At 41.2% G+C, this 25,027-nt stretch overlaps 1 protein-coding gene across 1 annotated transcript in view; it reads left to right on the forward strand.

Annotated features, from left to right (window-relative positions):
• LOC110987556 (protein unc-119 homolog B-like) overlaps positions 1-25,027 on the forward strand; it is a 46,355-nt gene that overhangs the window by 14,773 nt on the left and 6,555 nt on the right. The window contains exon 4 of the mRNA XM_022250372.2: positions 20,178-20,350. Coding sequence (XP_022106064.1) covers positions 20,178-20,350 — 173 coding nt within the window. The remainder of the gene's footprint in view (positions 1-20,177; positions 20,351-25,027) is intronic.

Here is a 25,027-nt window from a genome sequence, read left to right on the forward strand (position 1 = left end):
CCTTGTTTTGAGTTATAATCACTTTCCTTATTGCAGCTCTAGCCCCTGCTCTGCATCGCCTGCCCTACTAAGAATTATATAGTCTTTGGGTAGGCGCCTTGTGCTCAGTGTGTTTCTCGAACAAGGTACAAGTACGCTATTCATGTCGCAGTGGTGCATAATGTTGGACCCGCAGCATCCTCTTTTGGTTACCATTAGCCTTCCACTTTATTTCACTGTTATTAAGTGGCTGCCTTTGTACTATACTTTAGTTACGATAGCCTTTGGATGTCTAGGTGTTATGCTAGTCTTCCTGCACTTCCCCAACATGTCCACGTTGCAGTTGTACAGGTTCATTCACAGGATTTGCCCCCTTTCCCTGCATTCATATTTGTTATTCCAGGTGGTTTCCTTGGTGAGGATGTTCCTACAAATTTCATTAGCACAGCTCTAGGTTTCCATCTACTTCTCGGCTTCCATGAGATTAGACGCTATATGTTCATGTATGTGTGACCTGGCTTGACCTCTTTCTCCTTGGGTTCCCATAGTGGTTACTTGACTGGCGCAAGTTGTACATTAGGACTTCAGTTGCTTGTAATTCTTAGGCATGGTCAACTGTATAGTTAGGTTGCTGAAAGCAGGTTTTTTATTACCTTCGTGAGATACATTCCATAAAACACGTGCATACAAGATACATGTAGCACAGGTTCTTTTGGGTTCGTTGTGATCAGTGTTGGAATCAACAGTGCCCATGCAACAGTACAGTCTATAATAGGTACTTCGTAAAGGCTCAAGCCTTCCTTACTGGTTTATTTTTGTACAGCCATTCAATATAACTACTTGGCTTACTTTATGCATTGTTGGGGGGTGGCAATATCAAAGTTAGCGCCCTCTTGAGATGACGACCACAGACATTTTCATAACAGCCTGGGTGCCATCTCAGTTGGCCTCCTTGCCCTTCCAGTATTTGTGAGGTTGTATTTGAGGCATAGTGGTCTTTGCCCTTCTGCAGCTATAGCTGTAGCCTGTTGTTGCGCTTGATAACAAGTTCTGTCAGACCACATTACTTGAGGCCTTCTGCCTCTAGACCGCAGACAGGATGGACCTTTGTCATTTTGGTATTGTTTCTCTCTTCAAGCCACCCACTGGTCAGAGGAAGACTTCTTCAGTCGGGGCCTCACCACAGGGCAACTTCATTCCCAAAGATTGATCCCTTCATTTGTTGCTCAATCTCAGTTAGGGAAACTCGTGCCATTTGCTTGTTAGAGACAGAGGTTTTAGGGATGTCCCATAGTTTTATCCCTTCATATTTGCTCAACCACAGTTGAGGGAAATTCAATAAGGGGTACTTCCAGTTATTTGTGGGAAACAGTGTTATCAAGGATGTTCCACAGTTTGATCCCTTCATTTTCGCTCAACCTCAGTGAGGGGAATTCATGCCTTCGCCTCCCCTTTCTGTTATAATGAATACATCAAATTACTCATGAGAAAGAGAATTATCCAAAATGCTCGCTTTGTTTCATTTTGGCCACAACAGCCTTTGTTCCCTTGCCTCATAAGCCTACATGCATAATTTATTCATTCTCCAGTCGGGCTCCTCAACTGCTGAGACCTCCTGAACCAACCTTAGTCTCCAATGGCTCATCTGGATAGAGCCTCCCTTCATTTGTTTGCTTGGATGCTGTCATAGTCTCCCTCAGAGTAACTGAACATTGGGAAGTAGATTCTGCCTAGGTAACTCAACACCGGTGGAGCCCTACAGGCAGGCTTATGGTAGCTGTCTTCTCCACTTTCCGAAGTAGTACAAGACGATGGCTGTTCATCTCCATTCTTCAGCTTCACCTATCATCAGAGTTTCCCCCCTACAAACATTGAGGGGGATCAGGGCATCACTGTATCCCAAGTCCCACATTGATCCAACAGAGGCTCGTATGCTTCATCAACCAACCTTTAAAGCGGTATTTTTCATGGCTGCCCGAACAATTTCACGAGGACGCCAATTCTGTGCCTAGTCCACAGAACCAGTCCACCTTTACTGGCAACCCAAAGGTGTATGCCTCAGTAACAAGGGGTTTCTTTCCACAGATCATTTAACAGGTTTCTTTTCCTTAGATATATGTGCCTTCATCCCAAGGTTGACAGTGATTTCAACAATGGCAGGGGATTTATGGTGGTACCCCGTTCAAGAGCTTCCACACATTGCTTTGCTTGTTTGCAGACCCTATGAAGTGATATCAAGCAGTTGTTCATCATGACCGTCCAACTACGTCACCCGGCCTCTGTGACCACGATTGCTCAAATGAGTTCGGAGGCAATAATACGTGTAAGCCCTCTCGATATTGAGGATTGAAATGAGGTGCCCAGGAGACAAGCAGCGCATCAACATCCTCTGCCCACCAGCTTGGAGTTTCTGTTTCAGGAATAATGAAAACAACCTTCAGGGAGAATTTAATCACTTTAGTTCATGCTACCTGAAGGATGTGGTTCAAGCAGAGGGTGTCGTGAGCAGGAAAACCCTCAAGCAGGTCGGCCGATCAGCAGCCTGTACACCCGAGAAAGCTACCGTTTCTCGCAACTAGATAGGCAGCTTCCGGGTATGTCTAAACAACCTTTTTCATATTTGAATGGGCTCAGTTTAGACCTTTGTTACCTTCCATGTCCCTTCCCTCCCAAATTGTTACGGTGCTACTCTGCAAATGTAGGTAAAACAGAGGTGAGATGTTTTCTGTAATGGAATATCCCAAAATCCAACAGGATTTTCCATTCTAGTAAGAAAACACTCACCTCTGTTTACCATCCCTCCCTATTCCACATAAATAAAATCAAGAGACCTCAAAAAAAAACCAACTAGGACGAGTCTTAGTCCTACGCACCCTTTTATGGGGGATATGCAGTGGGCGCAGAGGGTGTGACTTGGGCGACCTTTTTCAGCGAGGTTTGACGCACATGCGCGCAGATATGCAAATGTAAGTAAACAGAGGTGAGTGTTTTCTCACTGGAAAATCCTGTTGGATTTTGGAAATTCACCATAGCCTAACTCCAACAATTCCTAGCCCATTTCTCCTGCCAGAGACATGTGGGTCTCTTTGTGGAAACTCACAGACAGCCCTGATGTTCTTCATCGGCCTGAACAACCCTTGTTGAGATTCAAGCTTGGCCCTTCCCTTTGGTACTTTCAGATGTTTTTCCAAGTTTTAGACTTGGTAGAAATGGCATGGTCAGCAAAACGCAGACCAAATGCATCTGCTATTTGCTGGAGGCTTCCAGTCCTCAAACTAGGTCGGTGCTCGCATTGAACCGCGGTTCCAAAAAAAAATCGGAATCGGCGGCTCTGCTTTTGTGAAGAACCGGGTACCCACCATTAGCGGTTCCACATTCAAAGAGCCGGCTTCAAACATCAAATCTGAGTCCCAGTCACGGCTTAACGCCCGTGAGTGACAACTCTAAACATCCAATCCGCATCACTGCTGCTCCTGCTTGTACGTGTATAGCAAATCAACATGCTGTACATTTAGCAGGGCACCCTTCCACACAAGGAAAAATGCATACACAAGTGAACTGTAAAATACCCTTGTCTCTGGTTACCAAACCACATTGGTGACTGAAAGTGCGGTGCAGTGGAGCTTTGACAGCCAGAAGCCATGAAGCTGGAAGACTGTTTACATGTGGCTGTGACTTCAACATTGGTGAATTTTACCTGGTACTTGTGTGTGACGTGTTGTATTTTCAGCATATACATGTATGACACCAGGCAAAATTGTGGCGTGGTTAAGAAATAGCCTAGCAGTTGCCCGAACTTATACGCCAGCGAGGGTCTCGGTTCTCAACTTCTCACTTCTGAGCCGGTTCCATGCATGGACCTGGGCAACGGCAGAGTTTTTGATCCGCCCACTGTGGATGAATGACTAGTTTATGCATGGTCCATGGCCATTTGGCACATGTTCAATAAGTACACATGATCCAGCCATACATGAAGTTCCACGGCACGGTTAACAATTCTATTTGTATTGTGGGTAAATTTACATGTACTTGCAATGGCGAATCGGTGGTTGTTCTGATTAAAGTCTTTTTATACATGTACGTAGAGTGGAAACTAGTGCAGGAGGAAGCAGTGCTGAATTGTATCATGGCTGTACATATATGTACATGTTGCAGATTTATTCCAGCCATGACTAGTCTACGAAGAGGAAAAAATGAAATTCAAAATACCCACTATGGATCAGCTCTGAGAATTCTGGAACCACCCAACACTACCTTAAACACTCTGTTACCACAAACATACGATGCTCAGTTGTAAGCTGCATTGTACTGGTCTGAGAAATGAACATCCTTTCCAACTGTTCAGGAGTGTGCAATGAAATAACATGCTGAGGATTGCATAATTTGGAGGCTCAACAAAAGCCTTGCACTGAGCAGACAAGGTTCTTTACCAAAACATCTGTCAGGTGCAAGACCAGGTCTGACATGGTTGATTGAACTGCTTCATGCTCAGTCATCTGCGACAGTAAATTGGATTTCTTGATGTCATAAGAAAGAGGACATCATTAGTTAATTAACGGTGGTTACCAATTTCTAAAATATTTAGCCATGTCTAAAAAATACAGAAATTAATCTCGGTTTCCTTTTTTTTTAACACACTATATAATTAACATAACAGACATAAACAACGTTGTCTGTGAATGCATTGTTCCCTCACTCTCTTTCATGTAAAAGTAGTGCGGATACCAGTGACTTCAAGTTCACATATCATGTCTAGTTGGTGGTCCCTCCATTACCTCATACGCTGTGGGGATGGAACGAGTCTGCTATATGAGCACGACCATTCCCTGGTAACCTATGCTTAAAACGTACCATGGGTACCACTCAAAACTGACTTAATTATCAACTAAATGGTCGCTCTCGAATTTCCCGAAGCTCTTCTGTCTCGCGCAAGTGCAGAATGAGATGTCTCATGGTGAGTGTGATGTGTGGATACATGTATCACCCTGTCATGTGACCATTCTGGGCCAATGAACAGACAGCATCCAAGACAGGTATGACAAGACAAGTTTTCATTGCCACTTGTCCATTGGACAATGAAAACTTGTGATGTGTGAATTTACTGGCGTGCAACCATAAACTGAGTCCTAAAATTGGGTCCTGTCTAACTGTGTGTACATTGTTCATGTACGTCCTGAAAAATGTAAGTGTAAACCAATGGGAATTTGTGCCCTACAAACACTAGAGTATTTTAAAATTCATTTTCCCCTTTTTTACCTTGTGTGGAAAGGTGCCTTGCTTAAAATGTAAAACATGCATCATACCAACCTCAACCCAAGTGGTTACTTTCTTTCTAGCCCAGCCCTGTGGTGCACTGCTCAACACCATGGGAACGAGGTCGGCATTGTACTCGTACCTACATTTTATGACATGCCTGCTCTTTTGACTCATGGAGGCTGCATGCCTGATGTATGAAATATGTTGCAACAAAAGCATACCCACTCATAGCATTTTTTGCATGTGGAGACTAACAAAAGTAAAAGGTAACTTTGCAGACTGCTGTTCTTAGCCATGAAAAACTGCATTTTTAAGAGGAAAAGTACCTGTCCATAGGGCAGTTTTTTCTCAAGTTTTACTTGACTGAAAGATTAATTTGTCCTAGGCAATCGGACAACTGTTAATGTCAAGGTCTAGTTCATTGTACATATACATTTAAGCAATTAGCTGCTTTAAGTAACAGTTTTGTATTCATGCCTGCATTGTTACATGTGCACTAAATTAAAGGTAGGGTAAACCATCGGTACAATGTTTAAAATGGGACTACTGAACAATCTGTGAATATCTTACTTGACAGCTAGTAATTGTCTTCATCAATCTGTAACATAGGTATATCTCCACCAAAATGCTATTTTTGAGAAATAGAAACATTCTGTTTTTCAACGATGGTTAAGCTGACCATCAGAAAATGCAGTTTGTGTTTAATATTGCATCTGTAAATTGATGCAAATTTTTTGTGGTGAGTGTAGCTACTGTGGGAGTCTATACAATACTAAAAGTGGTTGAAATAGTGTAGTCAGTATGGCCAAAACATGATAAACTGAAAAAAGATAGATACAAGCTAAAATATACTGTAAATCAGTTCAAAGATAAATTTGATTGATGAAAAAGAATGTTATTCATGTCAAAAAAATGTATCCATCTGAGTCACCTTCACCCCTGAGGTTTTTTATATGGCCCAAGCTGCCCACTATGTACTAGTGCTAGTAGCACTTGGCCATCATGGCTTCCCTTGTTGGGATGGATAGCAAAAGGTTTATTTTCGGGGAACAAAAGAGGGGTGTGCATTCGCGGGTATTTTTAGAACCGGGTACCCGTTTTTTGTTAATATCGGGTACCCGGGTACCCGGAAAAGAGATCGCCTAATAACAAATGGCATTGCGCGGGACCCGGTGGATCATGTGCCCGAAACATGGTTCTATTTGGTACATAGGAAGCAAGCAGAACATTGTTCTAAACGTCGAAGTTAATCTCTCCTACCTTTTTATCAAACGAAATTGTTACCTTCAGTTTGCAAATTTTTTGTGGGTGTATGAAACAGAAAAACAAATCTTCTCGGGGAACGTCAGAAAAGAGAACAGAGCTGCAAAACACCTACATGACATACACACCTTCAATTTGCAAACGCTCAAAGGAAATGTCCCGGATGCTGCGTGACCACGTACACGCGGAACGCACGTGGAGTGCACAAATGGTGAGCGCTGGTCGTGTCACGTGCGGACCCGATCACGTCACGGGTTAAAAGGCTTAAAGTTTTATGTACAAAAATACCACCGTAACTCGAACGATGCCCACACCATTACATCCACTTATTTTGAAGTTTCTGATTCAAAAAACCACTTCCAAAATGCTTCAAACGGCGTTGAAAGTATCGGAAGTCTATAAAGGGTTAGGAGTCATCGCAAGTTCATTTCATTTCTGACGAGGACCAGCACGTTGCATAAATCAACGTAGCTGCAACTGTGTAATCCTGGCTTTCAAGACGCTGGAACTAACCTGACTGCAACGCGGGCCCAATTGTAGTGCCCTTCAGGCAGTCCAATCGCTGACACTGCAGCGGCCATGTGATCGTAAAAAGAAAGATCATGTGACCACACGTAGGGAAGCCCAAGTGAAAAAAATAGCAGCGCTTCACGTTGTTAAATGACTAAGCGATACAAAAGTTTTGCCACACGAAGGTACGTACCATAATGAAGTGGTTTAGTTTAATAAATACTTTTTCAGGATAATTCCATTCCCCTGAGGTCCAGTTGTCGAGATTTTCATGTATAAGTACTTCAACAAGTGACATTTGATTGGCCGACTGTATTATGACTTGCACCTGTTTACATTTTCTTTTTTTTTGAATGAAAAAATACTTGGATTTGAAATGCTTTAGTACATACAGAAAGCATCATTCCTGCTTTTTGGTCGATTCCTCATCCACAGTTCCGCTGAATCACTGAGGAAATTCAAGTTGCTTTTATTTTAAAAAAAATTTTGAAACGGAATATTTCTAGGTATAAAATTTAGCTAAACTGCTTCTCTGACCCTTTGGGTTTGTAGCGCACATTTAGTGCTTTGATTATAAAAAGAGGCCGATCAACCGCGCAATTTGTGCGTGATCACTACTTACCGCACGCCGTGTGGAGTCCTAGTACCGCTGGAATATTACACAGTCCGCTCTCGCTTCGTCGTCAATCCCGACATAAAGTAATTTTCATTCATATTGTTTTATTTGACAAAAATACTCTTAATTCAAACAGTAAGCACTACTTATTCCGCACAAAAGTCATTTAGGCTGACAGGGTTTGATAGTTACAAATACAGTCATGCACGTGTACATCAACAGCGCTATCCCCTCATAAGACAAAACTCCTTTGGTCTCTTGTTCATATAGGTTTGGTACAGTCATTTTCCTAGTTCCAGATCGCGAAAATTATTCAGTAAGACTGCAGCTAAAAATCCTCAAATTCGAGTGAAATATGGTCAGAAGTCAACTTTGTGTTTTGGATATACTTCAATTTTTTTTTTCAAAACCGAAGCTTTCATATTTTGACTCACAGGATTGATCAACGAAAGTGACGATGACACCTATTCTGGATCGGTTTAGGATCGAGACAAAAACGTCTTCACAAATAAAAGCCCAAACCATTGTAAAAAATTGCATTTCTAATAGAGAATCTTTTAATTTTGAGAAAATTAGATGAAAAATAAGAATTCCAATGAATTAAAAAGGTAGAAATTGCGTAAGGTTTGACTCGACTTTTCAACTGTACAGTGAGCTATCAACGTTACCCTCCCCGCGCCGCACAGTTGACGAACCCATTACGTCACGTACATTTCTGCTGCGCCCGTGTAGTTGAGTTCGCAACGACTTTGCGTGGTAACGCCGCGCGATCTGAGAGTGTTGGAAAAGCTTGCAGTTTTCGGTAAATTAACAAAACCGGAAACTCTAAAAAAGTCATTTTGATTAAGCAGACATTAGATACAAAGGTTTATATGATTATTCAATTTAAAGAAATATTTAAAATCACACGTAGCAATTGACCTATCGCCCGTGAATTTTAGTGTTTTTTTCGCTCTTGTGAACTAGGAAATTCAGGAACTAGGAAAACGACTTGCGGTACAATGGGCGGAGTGGGTAACAAAATTAGATTTCAGAATTCAAGTTTCATGTATGACCGCGGGACCGGGTTTTCATTGGCACGGTGGTTTTCCATGAAGTCTGTCCTTCAGTAAGAAATTTCACAGGCATTTTATGCATGAATGTTTGTTCCTAATTTATTTACTTTTTTACGGGTACCCGGCCCGGAAAAATGGAACCGGGTTTTTAAATCGACGGGCGGGTATCCGGGTACCCGGGTACCCGGCACAGGCCGAGAACAAAAACTGCAATTTTCAGGTGTTAAATCTTTTCCTCCAGTCACAGGGTTGTCTGTGGCCGTAGTTATTGATTAGGTCCTGCATGCCCAAAATGAAGGGTGTCTGAGGTCTGCACTATCAGTGTGGCCCTACATGTACGTGTATGTGGTCTCACTGAATGACCATGCTCTTTTGAATGCATGTACCAAACTGGCTCATTGAAAATGTTTTGAACTACTCGTCAACCGTTTTTGTGTGTGGTTATGGCATGTATGGTGGTTGCACCACAATTGCTATAACTTTATTGCCTGATAAAGTTTTTCCAATGGATCCACTGCATTTTGATGTTGAAAGGGGCATATTACTAGAGTTATATTTTTGGCCATGGAAAACTCATTTTTTGAAGGAAGAAAAAACAACTGTCCGTGGACATACTGACCCTTCAGGTACATGTATGTGTGTCTTGTTTGTGCACTCTGGAATATCCTGTAGTCTATGGGTTTAATTTTCACTTTGACAGCTGAAATTGCAGTGTTTTTTCTTGATTTTGCTCAAAGCAGGGACCTCACAATGTAAAACAAATCAGTGGTATGATACATGTAGATGCAGTCATCTAAAACCCCACAAATTGAGCAGTCTGGTGTGATTACACCTGGGAAAAGCCAGTGGGGGTGTTCTGTTTAGTTATGTGCATTGCACAAATTCCATGTAAACTGTTTAGATGTACATTACAAGAGTCTAACATTTGTAAATGTCTTCAAACAAATGATACCTAAAGAAAATAGAATATAACTTTGATAGTCTGAGCAAATCCAGGGGCAGAAATAGTCTGCATTATGCAGTAACGATAAACAGCAAGCCACTCCTCCATGGGGTAAGCAAATTAATTTTAAAAAATCATTTTTAAACAATTTAGCTTGTAAAAAGCACATAAAAATGATAGCGCACATTACATGCAGTATCGCACGCAATAGACCATGTTGTGTTTGAAGTAGCTTGGCCAACAGGACAAACACTGTTTCAGTTCAAGAAATACATGTACATGCTAGGACTGTGTCTTTTAAGTTTCTACCTTGAACTGAGACAGTGTTTTCCTGTGGGCCAAGCTACATCAAACACAACATGGTCTATTGCGTGCGATACTGCATGTACACCAATGTACTGTGCACTATGTACATGTACACTGTACATGCATCGTTCTGGCGATGACGTCATCCAATCAGCCTGGGAGTGCAAATGGCCAAAAGGGGATTTTTCGTGGGCAGGGAAACACAGGATCTTTTTATTCATTTTGCAGTCTCAATTAATGGGGTATAAACATTAAATTGATGATGTTTTTGAAATGGTTACATATTTATTGTCATTTTAAAACACTTCATGTGAACTATGTTTCTATTTCTGTAACCCTCTAATATGAGCATTGGTAATATGAGATTTTAGTGAGATGAGCGCTTTTCTGGTTTGGTCGAGTTTAGATGTATTTATCTTTGTATTTAGCACGAGCATTTTGAAAACAACTCGTCAATCAATGAACCCATTCAGTACAGTTGCTGTTGTACTAGGCATGGTGATAATCCTCGCTTACTCCACAACTGTGGTTTTGGGGCAGTCGAAATGTTTTCTTTGTGGGTGCTTTCATGCTCCCTGATCAGAACGAACATGATGGAAAGTGGACGTTTGTGATTCCCAGGCCACCAGACCCGACTTACGTCCTCTATTGTCCACCAAAAAAATGATTGGTTTCCTTCACTTTGTACATGTGTAAAATTGCATCTTTTTAGTCAGTCACCAACTAAAATGTTAATATACTTAAATGCGTGTTGTCTCACAAGGTTACATCGCTTCGACAGTGACTGGTGATGAGTCCACTTGCCCAGTTGTTGCCTTTTATTAATTTCTGCTTCAATCTTCTCAATTACAGTATAATACATGTTTTATTACAACAACTCTTTATTTAATCTGTATGTACTTTTCACTTCTATAACGAACATGTTTGAACTGTTTTGAAAGCAAATACGCTCAACAAACAACACATATGAGTTGGTAAATACTTTTTGCTTAAGACAAGGTTCTGGATAAAACGAGATAAGTCCTGAGGCCCTCGTATTAACGAGAGTCGACTGCACATGTATATGGTATTAAACCATAAGGACTCAGCACAGCTTGTAGCTGTGTACATGTACATGTGTCGTATACTACTGTGTGGAAGACTTCTAAGGTGACTTTTTTAGGTTCATCAGTTGTCATTTTGATTGATCAAAATTGTTCTTTTAAAGTCATCGATTGTGGTGGAGATCTTTCACTTGACAAAGGCTTAAAAGGTCTGTGGAAATTTTTGTGGCTTGATAGTCAGGTGGAAAAAGTGACAGCAAAGGGGAAGGCAAAATATTTCAAAATTTGATTGAAATATCAACAAGCAAGGAAACGGCAGGTACATTTGGTGCGATGAATTGTTGAAGTAAAACATTGAGGAACATACTTTCAGGAGGTGTATTTCTCCGGATATTTCAGTTTCCTCAAATCTTACCCCTTGCGTGTGACCAAATTTGTAAGTGCCAGTAGTAGTGATGGCTCCCTCTAGAGTAGGCGACTTCTGACCTTCAGTCTTTGTTTTTGATTTTGCTCATTCTTTGTGTGTTGCCCTTGTGCATTAAACTTTGCCATTTACCCGACAAGGCGGTTTCATCGTTGCAGCTATTGTGTGTTCAGGGAATCCCTATCCTCTCACTGGCATGGTGGCAGTGTCCAGAAATGACCCTTTGCCATCAAATACTGAGAAATGTGCTTAAACATCTTGTCAGTGATATGTAATAAGCCATTCACGTACACGGTTAGTGTCTGAGCAGTTGTTATCCATAGAATTCAAGTTTTCTCCTCGTCCATCAGTTATTTTCAGAGTGCACCATGGCGTCTGTGCACCGTGCACCGAAGCAATGGTGCTTGAGTAAAGTAGAGACTGTAAATACCTTGAGAACTGGCAACTTCTTTCAAATTCCTCTATCATGCAACTTCATGAAGTACTGTGGAGTGGCCACCCCTTTCCATAGTGTCCGAGTCTACATCAGGCCAGCCATGGGTATGTCAGGAAGCTTGGAAACTACTGAAAGACCGCCTTCACTGATGCACAAGCTTCCTTTTGTAAGACCTTTATGATTACTTTACCGCGCCCAGATGACCAGTTACAGATTGTCACAGACGGAGCTGTCAAGAATCATGGGACTGGAGCCACCCTGTACGTCACATGTGATGGTGCATTGCACCTCTACGGCATCTTCAGTGCCAAATTTCAGGGATGTCAGCCAACCTGGCTTTCATGTGAAGTTGAGGCACTGCCCATTGCTGCCGCCACCAAACATTTCAATCCATACATCATCCAATTAAGGCACAAAACTTCCATTTTCACAGACAGCAAGCCTTGTTTCAAGCATTTGAGAAACTATGCCATGGAGAGTTTTCCGCCAGCCCCCGAATATCTAGGTACATTCTTGTTGATTGATATCATTTTGATATCTAATTAGATCAGCAAATATTCTATCAGACTTTGCTAGTCAAAATGTACCAGGCTGCACTGACATCTTGTCAGATCTGCATGTTTGTGAAGCGTGTAGAGGACTCAGTTGTCCAGCATATCTCCACACAGGACATTGTTACTGGCAAGGCAAAGCTAACATTCACCAGCCAATCAGCCTGGTCAAACTTGCAGGCAGAGTGTCCAGATCTGTGTCATACATACAGCTCATCTCATGCAAGGGACCCGACCTTCCCAAAAGTCACTAATGCCAAAGATGTCAAACAATATCTAAATGTATATGTAGCCACCCTTGCCAAAGATGGTCTCCTTGTTGTTTACAAAAATGAACCCCTCGCTCCCACATGTGAGTGCATCATTGTCCCACAAGAAGTTTTGGATAGCCTGCTCACTACCCTTCACATCCAGTTAAACTACCCATCATGCCACCAACTCAAGCAAACCTCCATGGTGATCACAACAAAACCAAAGGACAGAGCCACTGCCTGGTGACAGCTGTTGATGGGTTGTGGTGCATCGTCCATAAGTTCATTGGCAGTCAGTTTAGAAGCACATCATACTGTGTAAAATACTCTGAATGTTTAAAGGTCCCCTCCCCCTGATAGAAACCTACCGGTCCCGTCAAACCTACCAAATCTGCAGGACAGCGCAGATGATGCCGACACCACCATGGAGCCAGCTGCCCCGATACCTACAGTACCTGCCGTATTCTCCAGCACATACCACATGATCCAGACAGGTCTCCCAAGCCTCTTCTTGACTCACCAATCTCAAAGCCAACAGCTCTTGCAGAGACTCACAAATACATGTACTTGAGCACCCCAATCCCAACTACACCATTCACCCCCAAGATGCTCATCTCGCCAAAGCTAACCACCTTCATATCCTGACAATTACATGACTGATCTTTTATCTGACTGTGTTTCTTATGGCCTGGCGTACAAGTAGTTGGGGCAGAATAATCCCCAGGGCCAAAGGGTAATCAACTTTAATGAAGGTTCCCTTTTTAAATTATTGTTGTCATATTTATAGCCTGTTTGTTTCTTTAAAGTATAATTATGTTCAAATTTGTCACTTAAACATTCACTAACAACCTCCTTCAGTCCTGTATTTTTTCAAGGACTGTTCAACTTACAGGAGTTCGTTTACCAACAAATTGAGTCTTTCCTATGAGAAACAAAAAAGAGGTCATGCCAATAGTTGTGATTGCACTCTCTAGATTTGGTGACCTCTGACCTTGCATTTAACTTTGCTGTTTACCTGACAAGGCGGTTTCACACTAGTGTTGATTGAAAAACAATTCAAGTAAATGTGTTTTGACTGGTCTAAATCTCGGACAGTACATGTACACATGTACGTACAAACTATTTCAATAATCTGATCTACTTGTTATCAATACATAACCACCATTTCTTCCATCTCTTGAGCACACATTTTTCTAATCCCTCTATTAGGATGCAGAAAGTAAAATGCACTGCCTTAAATTTGGAAATTGACAATTTTCCCATCGACAAATTTGTATCAAATGAAATTCCCCATAGTCTATTTGCATCTGAAAAGAACTGCTGATGCAGCATTGCCCCAGTATCTGCATGTCATGCATTGTATAGCTTCTTACGTGTACAGTACATGTACTGTACGGCTGCCTATGTGAGTGCATGTAGTGTACACTGTACATGTAAATGGGCATGACATGCATGCATTACACTGTGGTACTGGTTAATAGACCTGCCACACAATGGCAGGTTCTAAAAAATCCTTGCCCCCACAACCCTTGACCAAGGCCCAAAATGTTTAACTTGCACTTGCCCCCATTCAAAATATTCCAAAGTGAGAAAAGTGGCCATCTTTAAAGGAATAACATTTATGCGCATGATTCTTGAACATTAGTTGACGTACCATACATTTTCACACTGGGTTGTGCCACTTTAAGAGAGGCGTGCATGTAACACATTCAGCATCTTTGGTAGAGAAATCCTAGTGCATAATGCATTGCATGTTGTGGATATTGGCCAATAAGAATTATACTTAAACCATAGACATCACATGCGCTCACGAGGAAGGCACAGGGGAACATCGATATCTTTCATTGGATTATCGGGTCAACACTTCTGCATTAGCATGGAATGATGATAGCCAATCATAATGAAACAGTTATGCGGATGTGTGCTTGGCACTGAAACAAAGCATGCAAAGTGGCAGCATTTGATATTTTGTAACTGCTTCACATGCTGCAGTGCTTACACCTTGAATAAATAAATATTGATTAGTTCCACAAGATAGTAAAGGCACTCGCTTGAGACTTCACCACTAGCACTGGTCTTGGTAGTACCAGCTGAGCATCCAGGGTGCCTTGAAGGAAGGCTAGTTCACTGCATGTTGTGTTGTTGCTGGTGTATTAACCTAGGGGGTACATGGATAAGTAATATATGTCTTGGCTGCAACATTCCTGATGGCCATAAACTGAGTAACAGCTGGAAAAGCAAGCAATTTGTATGGGTGGATGCAATACACCACAGTCCATACAACCCATAGTAGAGAAAAAGTAGTGACCGAGTGCCGTACAGACTACAGAGAATCCTAGCTGGTTTTCAATGGAATTCCAAAAGGCTGGACATCAAGTTTATTTTGTGCACTTTCCCTTTGATCCTGGTGCATGCATGCATATTGCAATGTTTGTAACTTAGTTGCGTTGTCATTTTTCCCTGATGTACATTTGTCACTCCATTAAAGTTTTCTGTTCATTAACAATCAACAGAGTGATTGTGGACATATTATGATATTGTTTGTGAAAATTTATACATTCATGTAATGGATTAGAGTATTCTTGTTTTGTTTTATTTGATTAGAGTATTTCTCCTGTTCCTGTAATTGGCAGTTCTTCCCCTGCCTGTTTGTATCCCATATGATTAGATTTTGTGCTGTAAAAAATCTGTTGTGCATTGTAAATTACCCCCACTGAGAAAATGTTGGAATCAAGACAACGAGGTGACTCAGCTACCCCCGGTAGCTGTTCAGACTGAGACTGCATTCAAACTTAGAGAGCAAAGTGCAAACACAAGTTGTAATTGAGCTCGAGGCCATATTAACCCTAACAGTCCCAAATCCTCCAATTTCAATACGATTTTACACACACCCTAGGGGGTTAGGATTAATGCAGCAAGGGCACTGTGCGAAGTGAAATGATACATCATTATGTTGTACATATGTGGATTTCGTACCTGTAGCCATCAAATAATCATGCGCATGCTTTGTTTTCAAGATTGCTACTTTTTTGATTTGGAATATTTTTAACAGGGCAAGTGCAAGCTATATGTAAACATTGTTGTCACAGACTCAGAGAGCTGTGTTTTGTAGGACTTGAACATACATGTATATGTATGTGGAAGGGGTTGGGGCTCCAGGGGATTTCAGAACAACCCCTTTACCTGCATATACAGTACGGTACATACATGTACATGTATATGTATGTATGTGTGTAAACCGTGTTAGTGAAATTGTTAGAGTCAATTATACCGTATTTTGTGGCATCTTTAATTTACCAATGTAATGGCACTAGTATCTTAAACATGTGTTTAAGGCTGCTGCAAGAGAATGGACGCGACTAATGCCCAAGCCGGCCATACATGTCACTAATGCCCGAGAGCCACAGGCAAGGGCTTTACCAGCATTCATTCTCCTGAGCAAGGTTTTAAATGTTAGTTTAAGACTGGCCAAGCACCTTTACTCCCATTGATAAATACCTTTTTCAAAAGAAGTCAATATGATGGATTTCCAGTGATTTTATTCGGAAACTTTACTCTCATTTTCATGCACACCATCATCCATTTTATGGTATATTCCTTTTCAAAGTAGCTCAATAGAATCCCCTTTAATGAACTTGGTGCACACATGGCACGTCTTGTGCACATAGCTTCCTGACCAATCAGACCCAATTAAACAATCATGTATCCATTTGCCAGCGTGTGATTTTACACAGCGGGCATTATCACTTTTAAGCGGGCATTATCAAATGTTAATACATGGTCATGTGATGTGTTTGACCAATAGATGCCACTGAGGTGGAATGCGATACCTTGTGGGATTGTGTGGTCCCTTAAGATTTCAGTTTCCTCAAGATTTCAGTTTTCTCAAGATTTCAGTTTCCTCTTGGACTTCGCAAGGAAGCTAGTTCCCGACGGGCAAAGATTACTGCTGCATCCCAACTGACTTTCAGAACTGTACACCTTCTCCCCCAAAAGAAAGAATCACACAAGTGTTACCACAAACCTTCACCACATAATACCACCACCATGCAAAGTTTTAACCCTAACACTCCTCAGTCCTCCAACAGGTGAAGGATTGAGGAGTGTTAGGGTTAACCACTACCAGCCGGGGACTCCGAAATCGGAGCCGTATGGTTTATATGTGTGGCCGGGGTCTCCGAACTCGGACAAAGGAAACAGGGCCCTGTAACAAAAGACCGTACTCCGAACAAAAGACCAGGCTGCTGAGCATTACCGGCATTTTTCACTCTCAAAAGTGGTGATAATCCAGCATTATTTTGAAACCTTATACCAGGGTTTGGGGTATTTAGAGCAAGCGGATTACCACCAGGGACAAAAGCTCTCCACCACAGCAGCGATGAGCCACACAGCACCGCTGCGTGCTAATCTGGCCCCTATTGAAAAGAGGTCAGCAGTGCACTGAGCCAGGTTCGTGAACAAAAGACAGTTGTATAACATCGCACAATCTGGGCTCTGTTTACAAGGCTGCAGGCCTGGCTGAAATATTCGGGCATCAAGGTCACCTGTCAACTTAGAGTAGTGCCTAAAGATTACTCCGTGCGGCTATAAATGACTGTTAAATGGAATGATGAATTGTTGAAGGATTTTTGAAACGGAAAAAATGATAGTCATGCCGGCCCATCATCCTCAACGTTGAAAAATGCCCCGGCACGAAGTGGTTAAGTCTTACATCCATAAAAGTTTGGTTCCACGTCATGCTGCTTTTAAAATTCATTATTGGATAACTTTTTCCCATAACTTGGTCCTGAATTTCCCATCAAAAAATAAAATTTCCTTCAATGCAGGGTGGGCCAGACCAAAGATCGTATAGCACCGAAGGCGCAAGATAGATAACTCTGCCCGGAAGGTGTAATTACCATGGGCGCCATTTGAGCAAGCGATCCACCCGCGCACTTCATGGTAATGCTTAGGTGCAGGCTCACCAGGTGCACGTGCCTGCCGCGGCGCCTGCGCCTTTACATTAATGTGCATTGCGCAGGCATATCTCTTGCTCAAATGGCACCATGCTATTTCAACGTTTTACGTGTATTCACGGTGAAGTTCCCCATCTTGCGCCGCTATGTGGTGCTATACGATCTTTGGGCCAGACCTAACATGTTTGTGCTTATCTGGACCTTAGAAAAAAAAATAGAACAAAAGATGTCCATGCAACAACAGGTAGTGAGAATGTACTTGTACATGTACGTACTGTGTGTGTTTCTGGTGGTGGGGTGGGTGTGTCCAGGCAAGTAATCAGTTTCCCACTGTAACTCAAGAATGACTTGTCATGTCAACTTTAAACTTGATACATATGTGTGGGTTGGTCTTAATGACCTTCGGAAGCATTTGGGCCCATAGGTGAAAGTCATGGTCATTATGGTTAAACTAATATTAGTGTTTTTTCTCACCGAATTCAAGAACAAATGGGAGTGCTTGCATCAGCATATTACTTGGTACATGTTCATGGTTTAGTCTTGGTGTCCCCAAGCTTTTCATTTTGGACCCTCTGTAACTCAAGAAAGACTGACGTAATGAATCATGGGGTCAGGCATTCATCCATAGATCATGGGCTCAGCGAGGCATTGTATAAATAAGTTATTCGTGTTTGTTTTTGTCTTTTAGATTTTTTGTTTACCTTTTAATGAACATGAATATTGTAAACAATTTTGTTTTTCTGTCTACAAACATAAGTTCTGGTTCCTTTGAAATATCCAGGGGATACTGTACCGGTACAGTAAATTTAGATTGTGCACCAGAAAAGTGCAAACTACAACTGACAAGCTATAACATTAAATACTTGTACATGTATATACAATGTATACATAGAAATAAGACTACGTGTACATTAAAATTCCAAATTACTAACATTAAAAGCACCACTTAATGTACAACCAAAATAAAAACACACGTTGGCAAAAAAAAAAAAGTTTTAAAGTTCTTTAAAACAGCCAGGGATTGAATGATCTGAATTTCAGAGGGTAGCTGGTTCTAAAGATGTGGTGCAGAAGCAGATAATGACCTGGAACCCAAAGTCTTCATCAATCTTCCCTGTGGATAGTCTAGAATGATTCTACTCTCCGAACAAAAGTGAATAACATGTGTTTCTTAATTCTAAGTTATTCGGACAAATACTCGGGGCTACTCCCCAGACAACTTTGAATGCTAGAAAGAGAATTTTAAAGTGAATGCGAAAAACTACCAGTAGTCAGTGTAAATCAAAAAGGATTGGGGTCGTATGATCATTTCTGGAAGCACCAGACACTAATCGTGCAGCTACATTCTGGACTCGCTGTAATTTAGAAAGTTGAACATTTGAAAGACCATTAAACAAGCTATTACAATAGTCGAGTTGACTTGTCACAAAAGCATTAATGAGAACCTCTAATATACATGTATTCCTTGGTAAATATTTCTGAAATCCTCTGTTTATTATGAATGTGGTAAAATGCCGATGAACAGGTTTTTGTGATGTGTTTATTCATATCAGGATTAGGATCAATCCGGATACCCAAATTTCGATCATGACTTGATTTACCCATTGAAATTATGAACTATCATATTAAAAATTGACAATTTAGAGAGTTGTTGCCTGGTGTCAACCATGATAAACTCTGCTTTAACATCTTTAATCATAAGTCGATCATGCAACATCCACTTTCATAGATCTTGAATACAATTTTCCTCAGCTATAAATGCTTGTTCTTGATGAACTGGATTACATGGCTAAAAAGATATGACTGAGTATCATCAGCATAGCAATGAACATTTGGAAGGTGATGCTTTACAATATCAAATAATTTCGAAGGATAAATTATATTGAACAATAACGGTCCAAGACAGGATCCCTGAGGATCCCCACACTGTGACTCATAAGAATCAAATAAAATTCTATACACTTATACACGCTGACTTCTTCCAGTTAAATATATGTATGAACAGAACAAGGCCAATGCATTGCCTGTGATTCTAAATTTTGAGTCTGGACAGCAAAATGCTATGATCGACCGCATCAAAAGCGGCACTATGATCTAAAGAACCAGTAAATTTTCATGTGCAGAATTCATCTTCAACAAGATATCATATGTAACTCGCAACAAAGCTGTTTCAGTACAGTGATTCTTCCTGTATGCTGATTATAAGGGAGGAGATAGAGGGAATTAACTTGTCATAAGTCTATTATTAACCTGATCAAAAACAGCTCTTTCATATAACTTTGATCTACATATATACTTACACATGTACCGGTAGTACTTGGGGTCACCAATTGGATGATAATTCTGAGGATTCCCTGGGTCTAAATTATCATCCTTAATGGAAAGACTACTGCTTCTTTCAATCCTTGTGGAAAGTCCCCTAGACCAGAGAGACAAAATGACAACTTTTAGTTAGTGAGGGTCGTAAATCATCCAGGCATTTAAACAAGTAGTTGTGTTGGAACAGGGTTTAAAGAACAGGATTATAAATGGTTGTGTTGTGATGATGCAAAGATGTTATTAATAGCACCAAACTTTTTGTTCTTTCAGAGTTGAATTTGTTGTGGGTGATAAGCCAGTGAAAAACTTCCGCATGATAGAAAGGCACTACTTCAAAGACAGATGCTTGAAGACGTTCGACTTTAACTTTGGTTTCTGCATTCCTAACAGCAAGAATACATGCGAGCATATATATGAATTTCCCAAGCTTACTCCAGAAGAAAGTAAGTAATAATAATAATAATTATGCCTGGTCTTACATAGCACATATAATAACGGACAGAAACCTTAATGTGTGCCCTGCATGTGGGGCTCACAACAACCGAACATTCCAGAAACCATCCCAGCTCCCTGGGGAGTATACTAGCTTGTTGCTACCATATCAGACGCAAACAGCTAAACAAAGTGATGGTGTCGAGTCCATGTAATCTTAGTTCGAGTCAAGCCAAGTCCACGAGGGTCCGAGTCCGAGCCAGGTTCGAGTCCAATTATGTCCAAGTCTGGCTCAAGTTCGAGTCCGTATTGTCGTGTCCAAGCGAGTCCGAGTTCCCAATATAGCCCTCCTGGGCCCAAATCTCGGACACACCAAAGATTTTGTTTGAAATGAAGAACATTAAGGTCATTTGGCAACACAACGTCATAGTATACACCGCTATGCCATAATGCCATGCAAATGATTCATTCAAAAGTTTCTGTTTCAGCCCAAAGTTTGACGAGCAGGGTCAGTACTTACGTAAGTAACTATATCCAAAAATTTTCAGTTGCATAGGATATCTGCCACTCAGGGACTGAAACAGACACTCTTTTGCGGGCAGTGCCTGCTTTTGGAAAGCTTTTGAAATGAATCAGGAGAATAGCATTGACTGTGAAAAACCATCTACGTTCATGGGTCTATGTCTAGCAATGTTTTCGAAATGAGTGGATTTGGCTTAGACTTCGGTTTTGCTAGTTCCTGTCAGAGCTCGAACATGTGGTTTCGCATGCTACTTCAAAATGGTTGGAACATGCAAAACCAAAGTCTAAGTTGAATCCACTCGTTTTGAAAATGCTCCTTAGGTTTATGGTCAACTTGGTCCGTAACCAATTCGGTCCGAGTCTATTCGGTCCTAGGTCAACTCAGGCCCTATGGAAACATTTGATTATTTTTAACTTGGATGCGACTTTGGTTATACTCTGTTTTTGTCAGTTTGGTCATAAAGGCCTGGTTATTAGCTATTTTTAGAAAATACGGAAAACGTAAGTTTTTGTGTACAATATTTCCGTGTTGACTCAGAACGAATTGATTACAGACCTCGGGAATGGTATCAGTAAAGATCCCTGGGTAAACTCGGCAGAGCAGTTGCTGTGATGCATTGCTGTTGAGCCTTTTGCAAGTTAAATTTGATTAAAACCTGGTACACTGAGTTATCTGACAGCACATAAACATAACAATTTGCCTTCCCCAGACTAAAGGCCCTGTTGCTACAGTGTACCTTGTGATTTGGGGCTTTTGCATAGCGACCTTCATCTCTGGAATGGAGTGGTTCCTTTGTGCCCCTCTTATCCATTGAAAACAGGGTATTGGTTCTGTACCTATGTAACTAAGCAAAAGTTTACCCAGAATCACAAGTTTATAATAGCAACAGTGTCTTTAGTATGGGGAATTCAAAGTGTTATGTTCAGTGTTAAGGGTTAAAGAATCAGTGTACCAGATTATGTTCAAAAGGCATATGCTGTCATGAAGAAACATGTCATCTGGTATTGCAACACTGGAAATTGAGCTCATGATTCACTTTTTAAAAAATCACTCTCCAGATCCCTTTAAAACTACTTGTGTACGAATTGATGAGTTGGAATTTTTTAAAAATCTTTTCCCCGGACAATTGTGCTGTTGAAATCACACTCATCTCTTAAACTTCGTTCCGGCATATCCTTCCGTGAACACGTTTATTGCTATGAAAAATCAATATCTGTGGTCACACTGTAAGGGCCACAACTTGATCTGAATACAAGTTAATGGTATCCAGTGTTGTATCCGAGACCGTGATGTCCGAGACCTTGATGTCCGAGACCAAGACCGAAACTGAGACCTAGGCATACGAGACCAAGACCGAGACTTGGCTTGGGCGGTATTTCGGTATTACCGAATACTGTGGTTTTGTTTTTAATACCGAACAATACCGACTAACAATCCATGAATACCGACTAATTCGGTATTGAAGTTCAATACTGCAATATTCTGGCTAATTTGTTCAGAATGTTCCCACAACCCTCATAAGATGAAAGCAGACAATTATATCCACAACCAGTGACTGCATACTTTGTGGTTTCAGTCATCCAGCATCATGTTTGTATTGTCTCTTTTGGTGAAGAGATAAGACGTAACGTGATACTTCAGCATGCAGCCATCAACCTGCCTGTCAAAAGGTTTTGTTTCCCTGTCGCCGCCGTCAAGTTTGCAATTTTGGAATAGCTTGTAGGCAGTGCTTCTTGTATTACTCACTGGCACATGTATACAGGTACACATATCACAGGCCTACAGGTTGGGAATTAAAAATCAGCTGGTCTTCCGTGTCCGCACTGGACTTTATTTTCCGAAGTTTTTTATTGGCGGATCAGAAAATGCGAATGCTGCTTGTGCAAGCCTTGTGCTCTCTTAGGGTCTTTTTTGTCCTTTATATACAACATGTACAAGTATTGTGTGAAAATCTATCTAACCGAAGCCAAGAATGTGTGTTATAAACTATAAAATGATTCCATAAACCTGCATCTGTTCGACATCCACGGCAATCAATGATCTTTTTTATTGTTCTCACATTCGTTCCAACCACACGAAAAGAGAAGCAAAAACCCGATTCCTCACTTGTCACTGCTTGTATTTCAGTTTTTTCAGAATATAAATTTAGGACAACGTGGTTGATCAAAAAGATCTCTCAGTTATGATTAATAAAATACCTTGTGATGTGTTTAGAATAACAAACTTCATTGTCATAGGACAACATGTTTAATGTGCATGTGAAAGTTAAAAAAGCAAATACATGTGAAAGCATCGATCCAGGGATTTTTAAAAGACTTTCAATCGCCATGGATGGCGACAAAGCCAACAGTAACTAACCTGAATGCATATGTAGGCCTGGATGTACCAGCAAAAATTGAAGGCTCATCAACTAAAGCCCCCATCCATGTAAGTAGTCTTTCCAACTCAAATTGTGTCACAGAGAGACTTTTTTGTTTAATTTTTCGCCTCTCTTTTGATTTTTGACACAAGCTGCATGACACGATTGATTGGTAGTCCGAGATCACTGGCCCACTGCGGCGCGGCCGCCTGTCCGCGTAACAGTCGCTGAAGAAGCATAATGTCAAGAACGAGTACTGCGATTGGATAGCTGTGTCTTGCCAAATGTATGTCATGAAAGCGCACAGTCTCATTGGCAGGCACGCTAGATCTCTTTGCAGCAATATGAATAATTCAGTGTTGGCTGATTAGTTGGACTCTTGAGATACGAGAATAGTCATGCAAACTTATTTGGGGCATATTTTATCGGAAATGGGATGGGAATTTTTGCTTTGGCGTTCGTGTAATGAATGTAAAATATCATGGATTTTTTAATTGTGCACTACGCGTGTCATGACGACAGGAATCTGGCAACCGATGTCTGTATATCGCGTTGTAAGCATGCGTGCAATAAGCCTTGTGTTGCATGGCTGGAAATTTTGTGGAAGCACACTCGCTTGAGTACAAGCAGCACAACTTCAAATTAAATTCATGAACACAGAAAACACAAACATAGACACGAGATCAATTTTTGTGAATGAACCTGCAGAAAAATTTGTGACGGCAGTGTTTTTCGACTTGCAACTATAGAGCCGCATTTGATGTAATGGAACGTATGACCCTTTTTTGGCAGAACCTGTACATTGACTGCTTGCCGCATTTCCATCATGCCTTCATTTGCAACGGTTCGGCCCGGCGGGAACCAGTGTGGTTCACCGCGCACGTGTTTTCAACACCGCGATTCGCAAATGCTTTATGAATGGGTCGTCAAGAATGGTTTTCAGGCAACAGAGTCACGAAAACCTTTCATTGTACCAGGAATTCCATACAATGCTATTTCTCTGTAACATATTTTCTCCCCATAGAAATGTGCACGTTTTCACCGGGACCACAGATTTATGCTTGTTGTAATCGGAATTTCGTTACAACCGATTTCATAATAAGAGTCGACTACCACGTTGCAGAGTTTTCTGAAAGCCACCTTACCATTGTACACATGCAGTGTTAGGGCACAGCTAAGAGGAGCAGCCACTGTTGACCTGCACGTACTCATTACAATAATGCACTGTCTCAGCAAGTACCAACTTGACTGCAGCACATGTGCAGATTTTGACACCGTACGAGCATGGAGGAATAAAACATGTACGAGTGACCACACACATATATATCGCGGAGCAACAAATCGGTATTTAAAAGGCCATCCTTTTTTTTAAAAATTCTTTCACATAATTAATTATTATTTGACATCAAATGGACAGATAAATGATAATAGTTATTAAGTTTAGTGGGTTTTGTGACGTTAAAACCTTTATGCTGGCCCCTGATGTTGTTTGTGGTTTGCCTTTGAATGCCAGCATCGCCGCTGCTTTTTGATGGAGTCATTGCCTTCTGCAACGAAGACCGCGGTATTAGTAAATACCGCGGTATTAGTAAATACCGCGGTATTTTTTTCATGGACGCGGTATCGAAAAAGGCAATACCGCCCAAGCCTAACCGAGACCTACTCCTTCAAGACCAGGACTTCGAGACCGGGACTTTTGCAGGTCGAGACCAAGACCACGACCTACAATATTTACAAAATCTGACAAAAACACACAGAAACATTATTCTGTCTATTATTCGCAGGACAGATAGGCTTTGGATTTTG

Source organism: Acanthaster planci, linkage group LG09 (assembly GCF_054643075.1).
Source record: "Acanthaster planci isolate LZ-2023a linkage group LG09, COTS_SCS, whole genome shotgun sequence".
NCBI classification, from domain to species: Eukaryota; Metazoa; Echinodermata; class Asteroidea; order Valvatida; family Acanthasteridae; genus Acanthaster; species Acanthaster planci.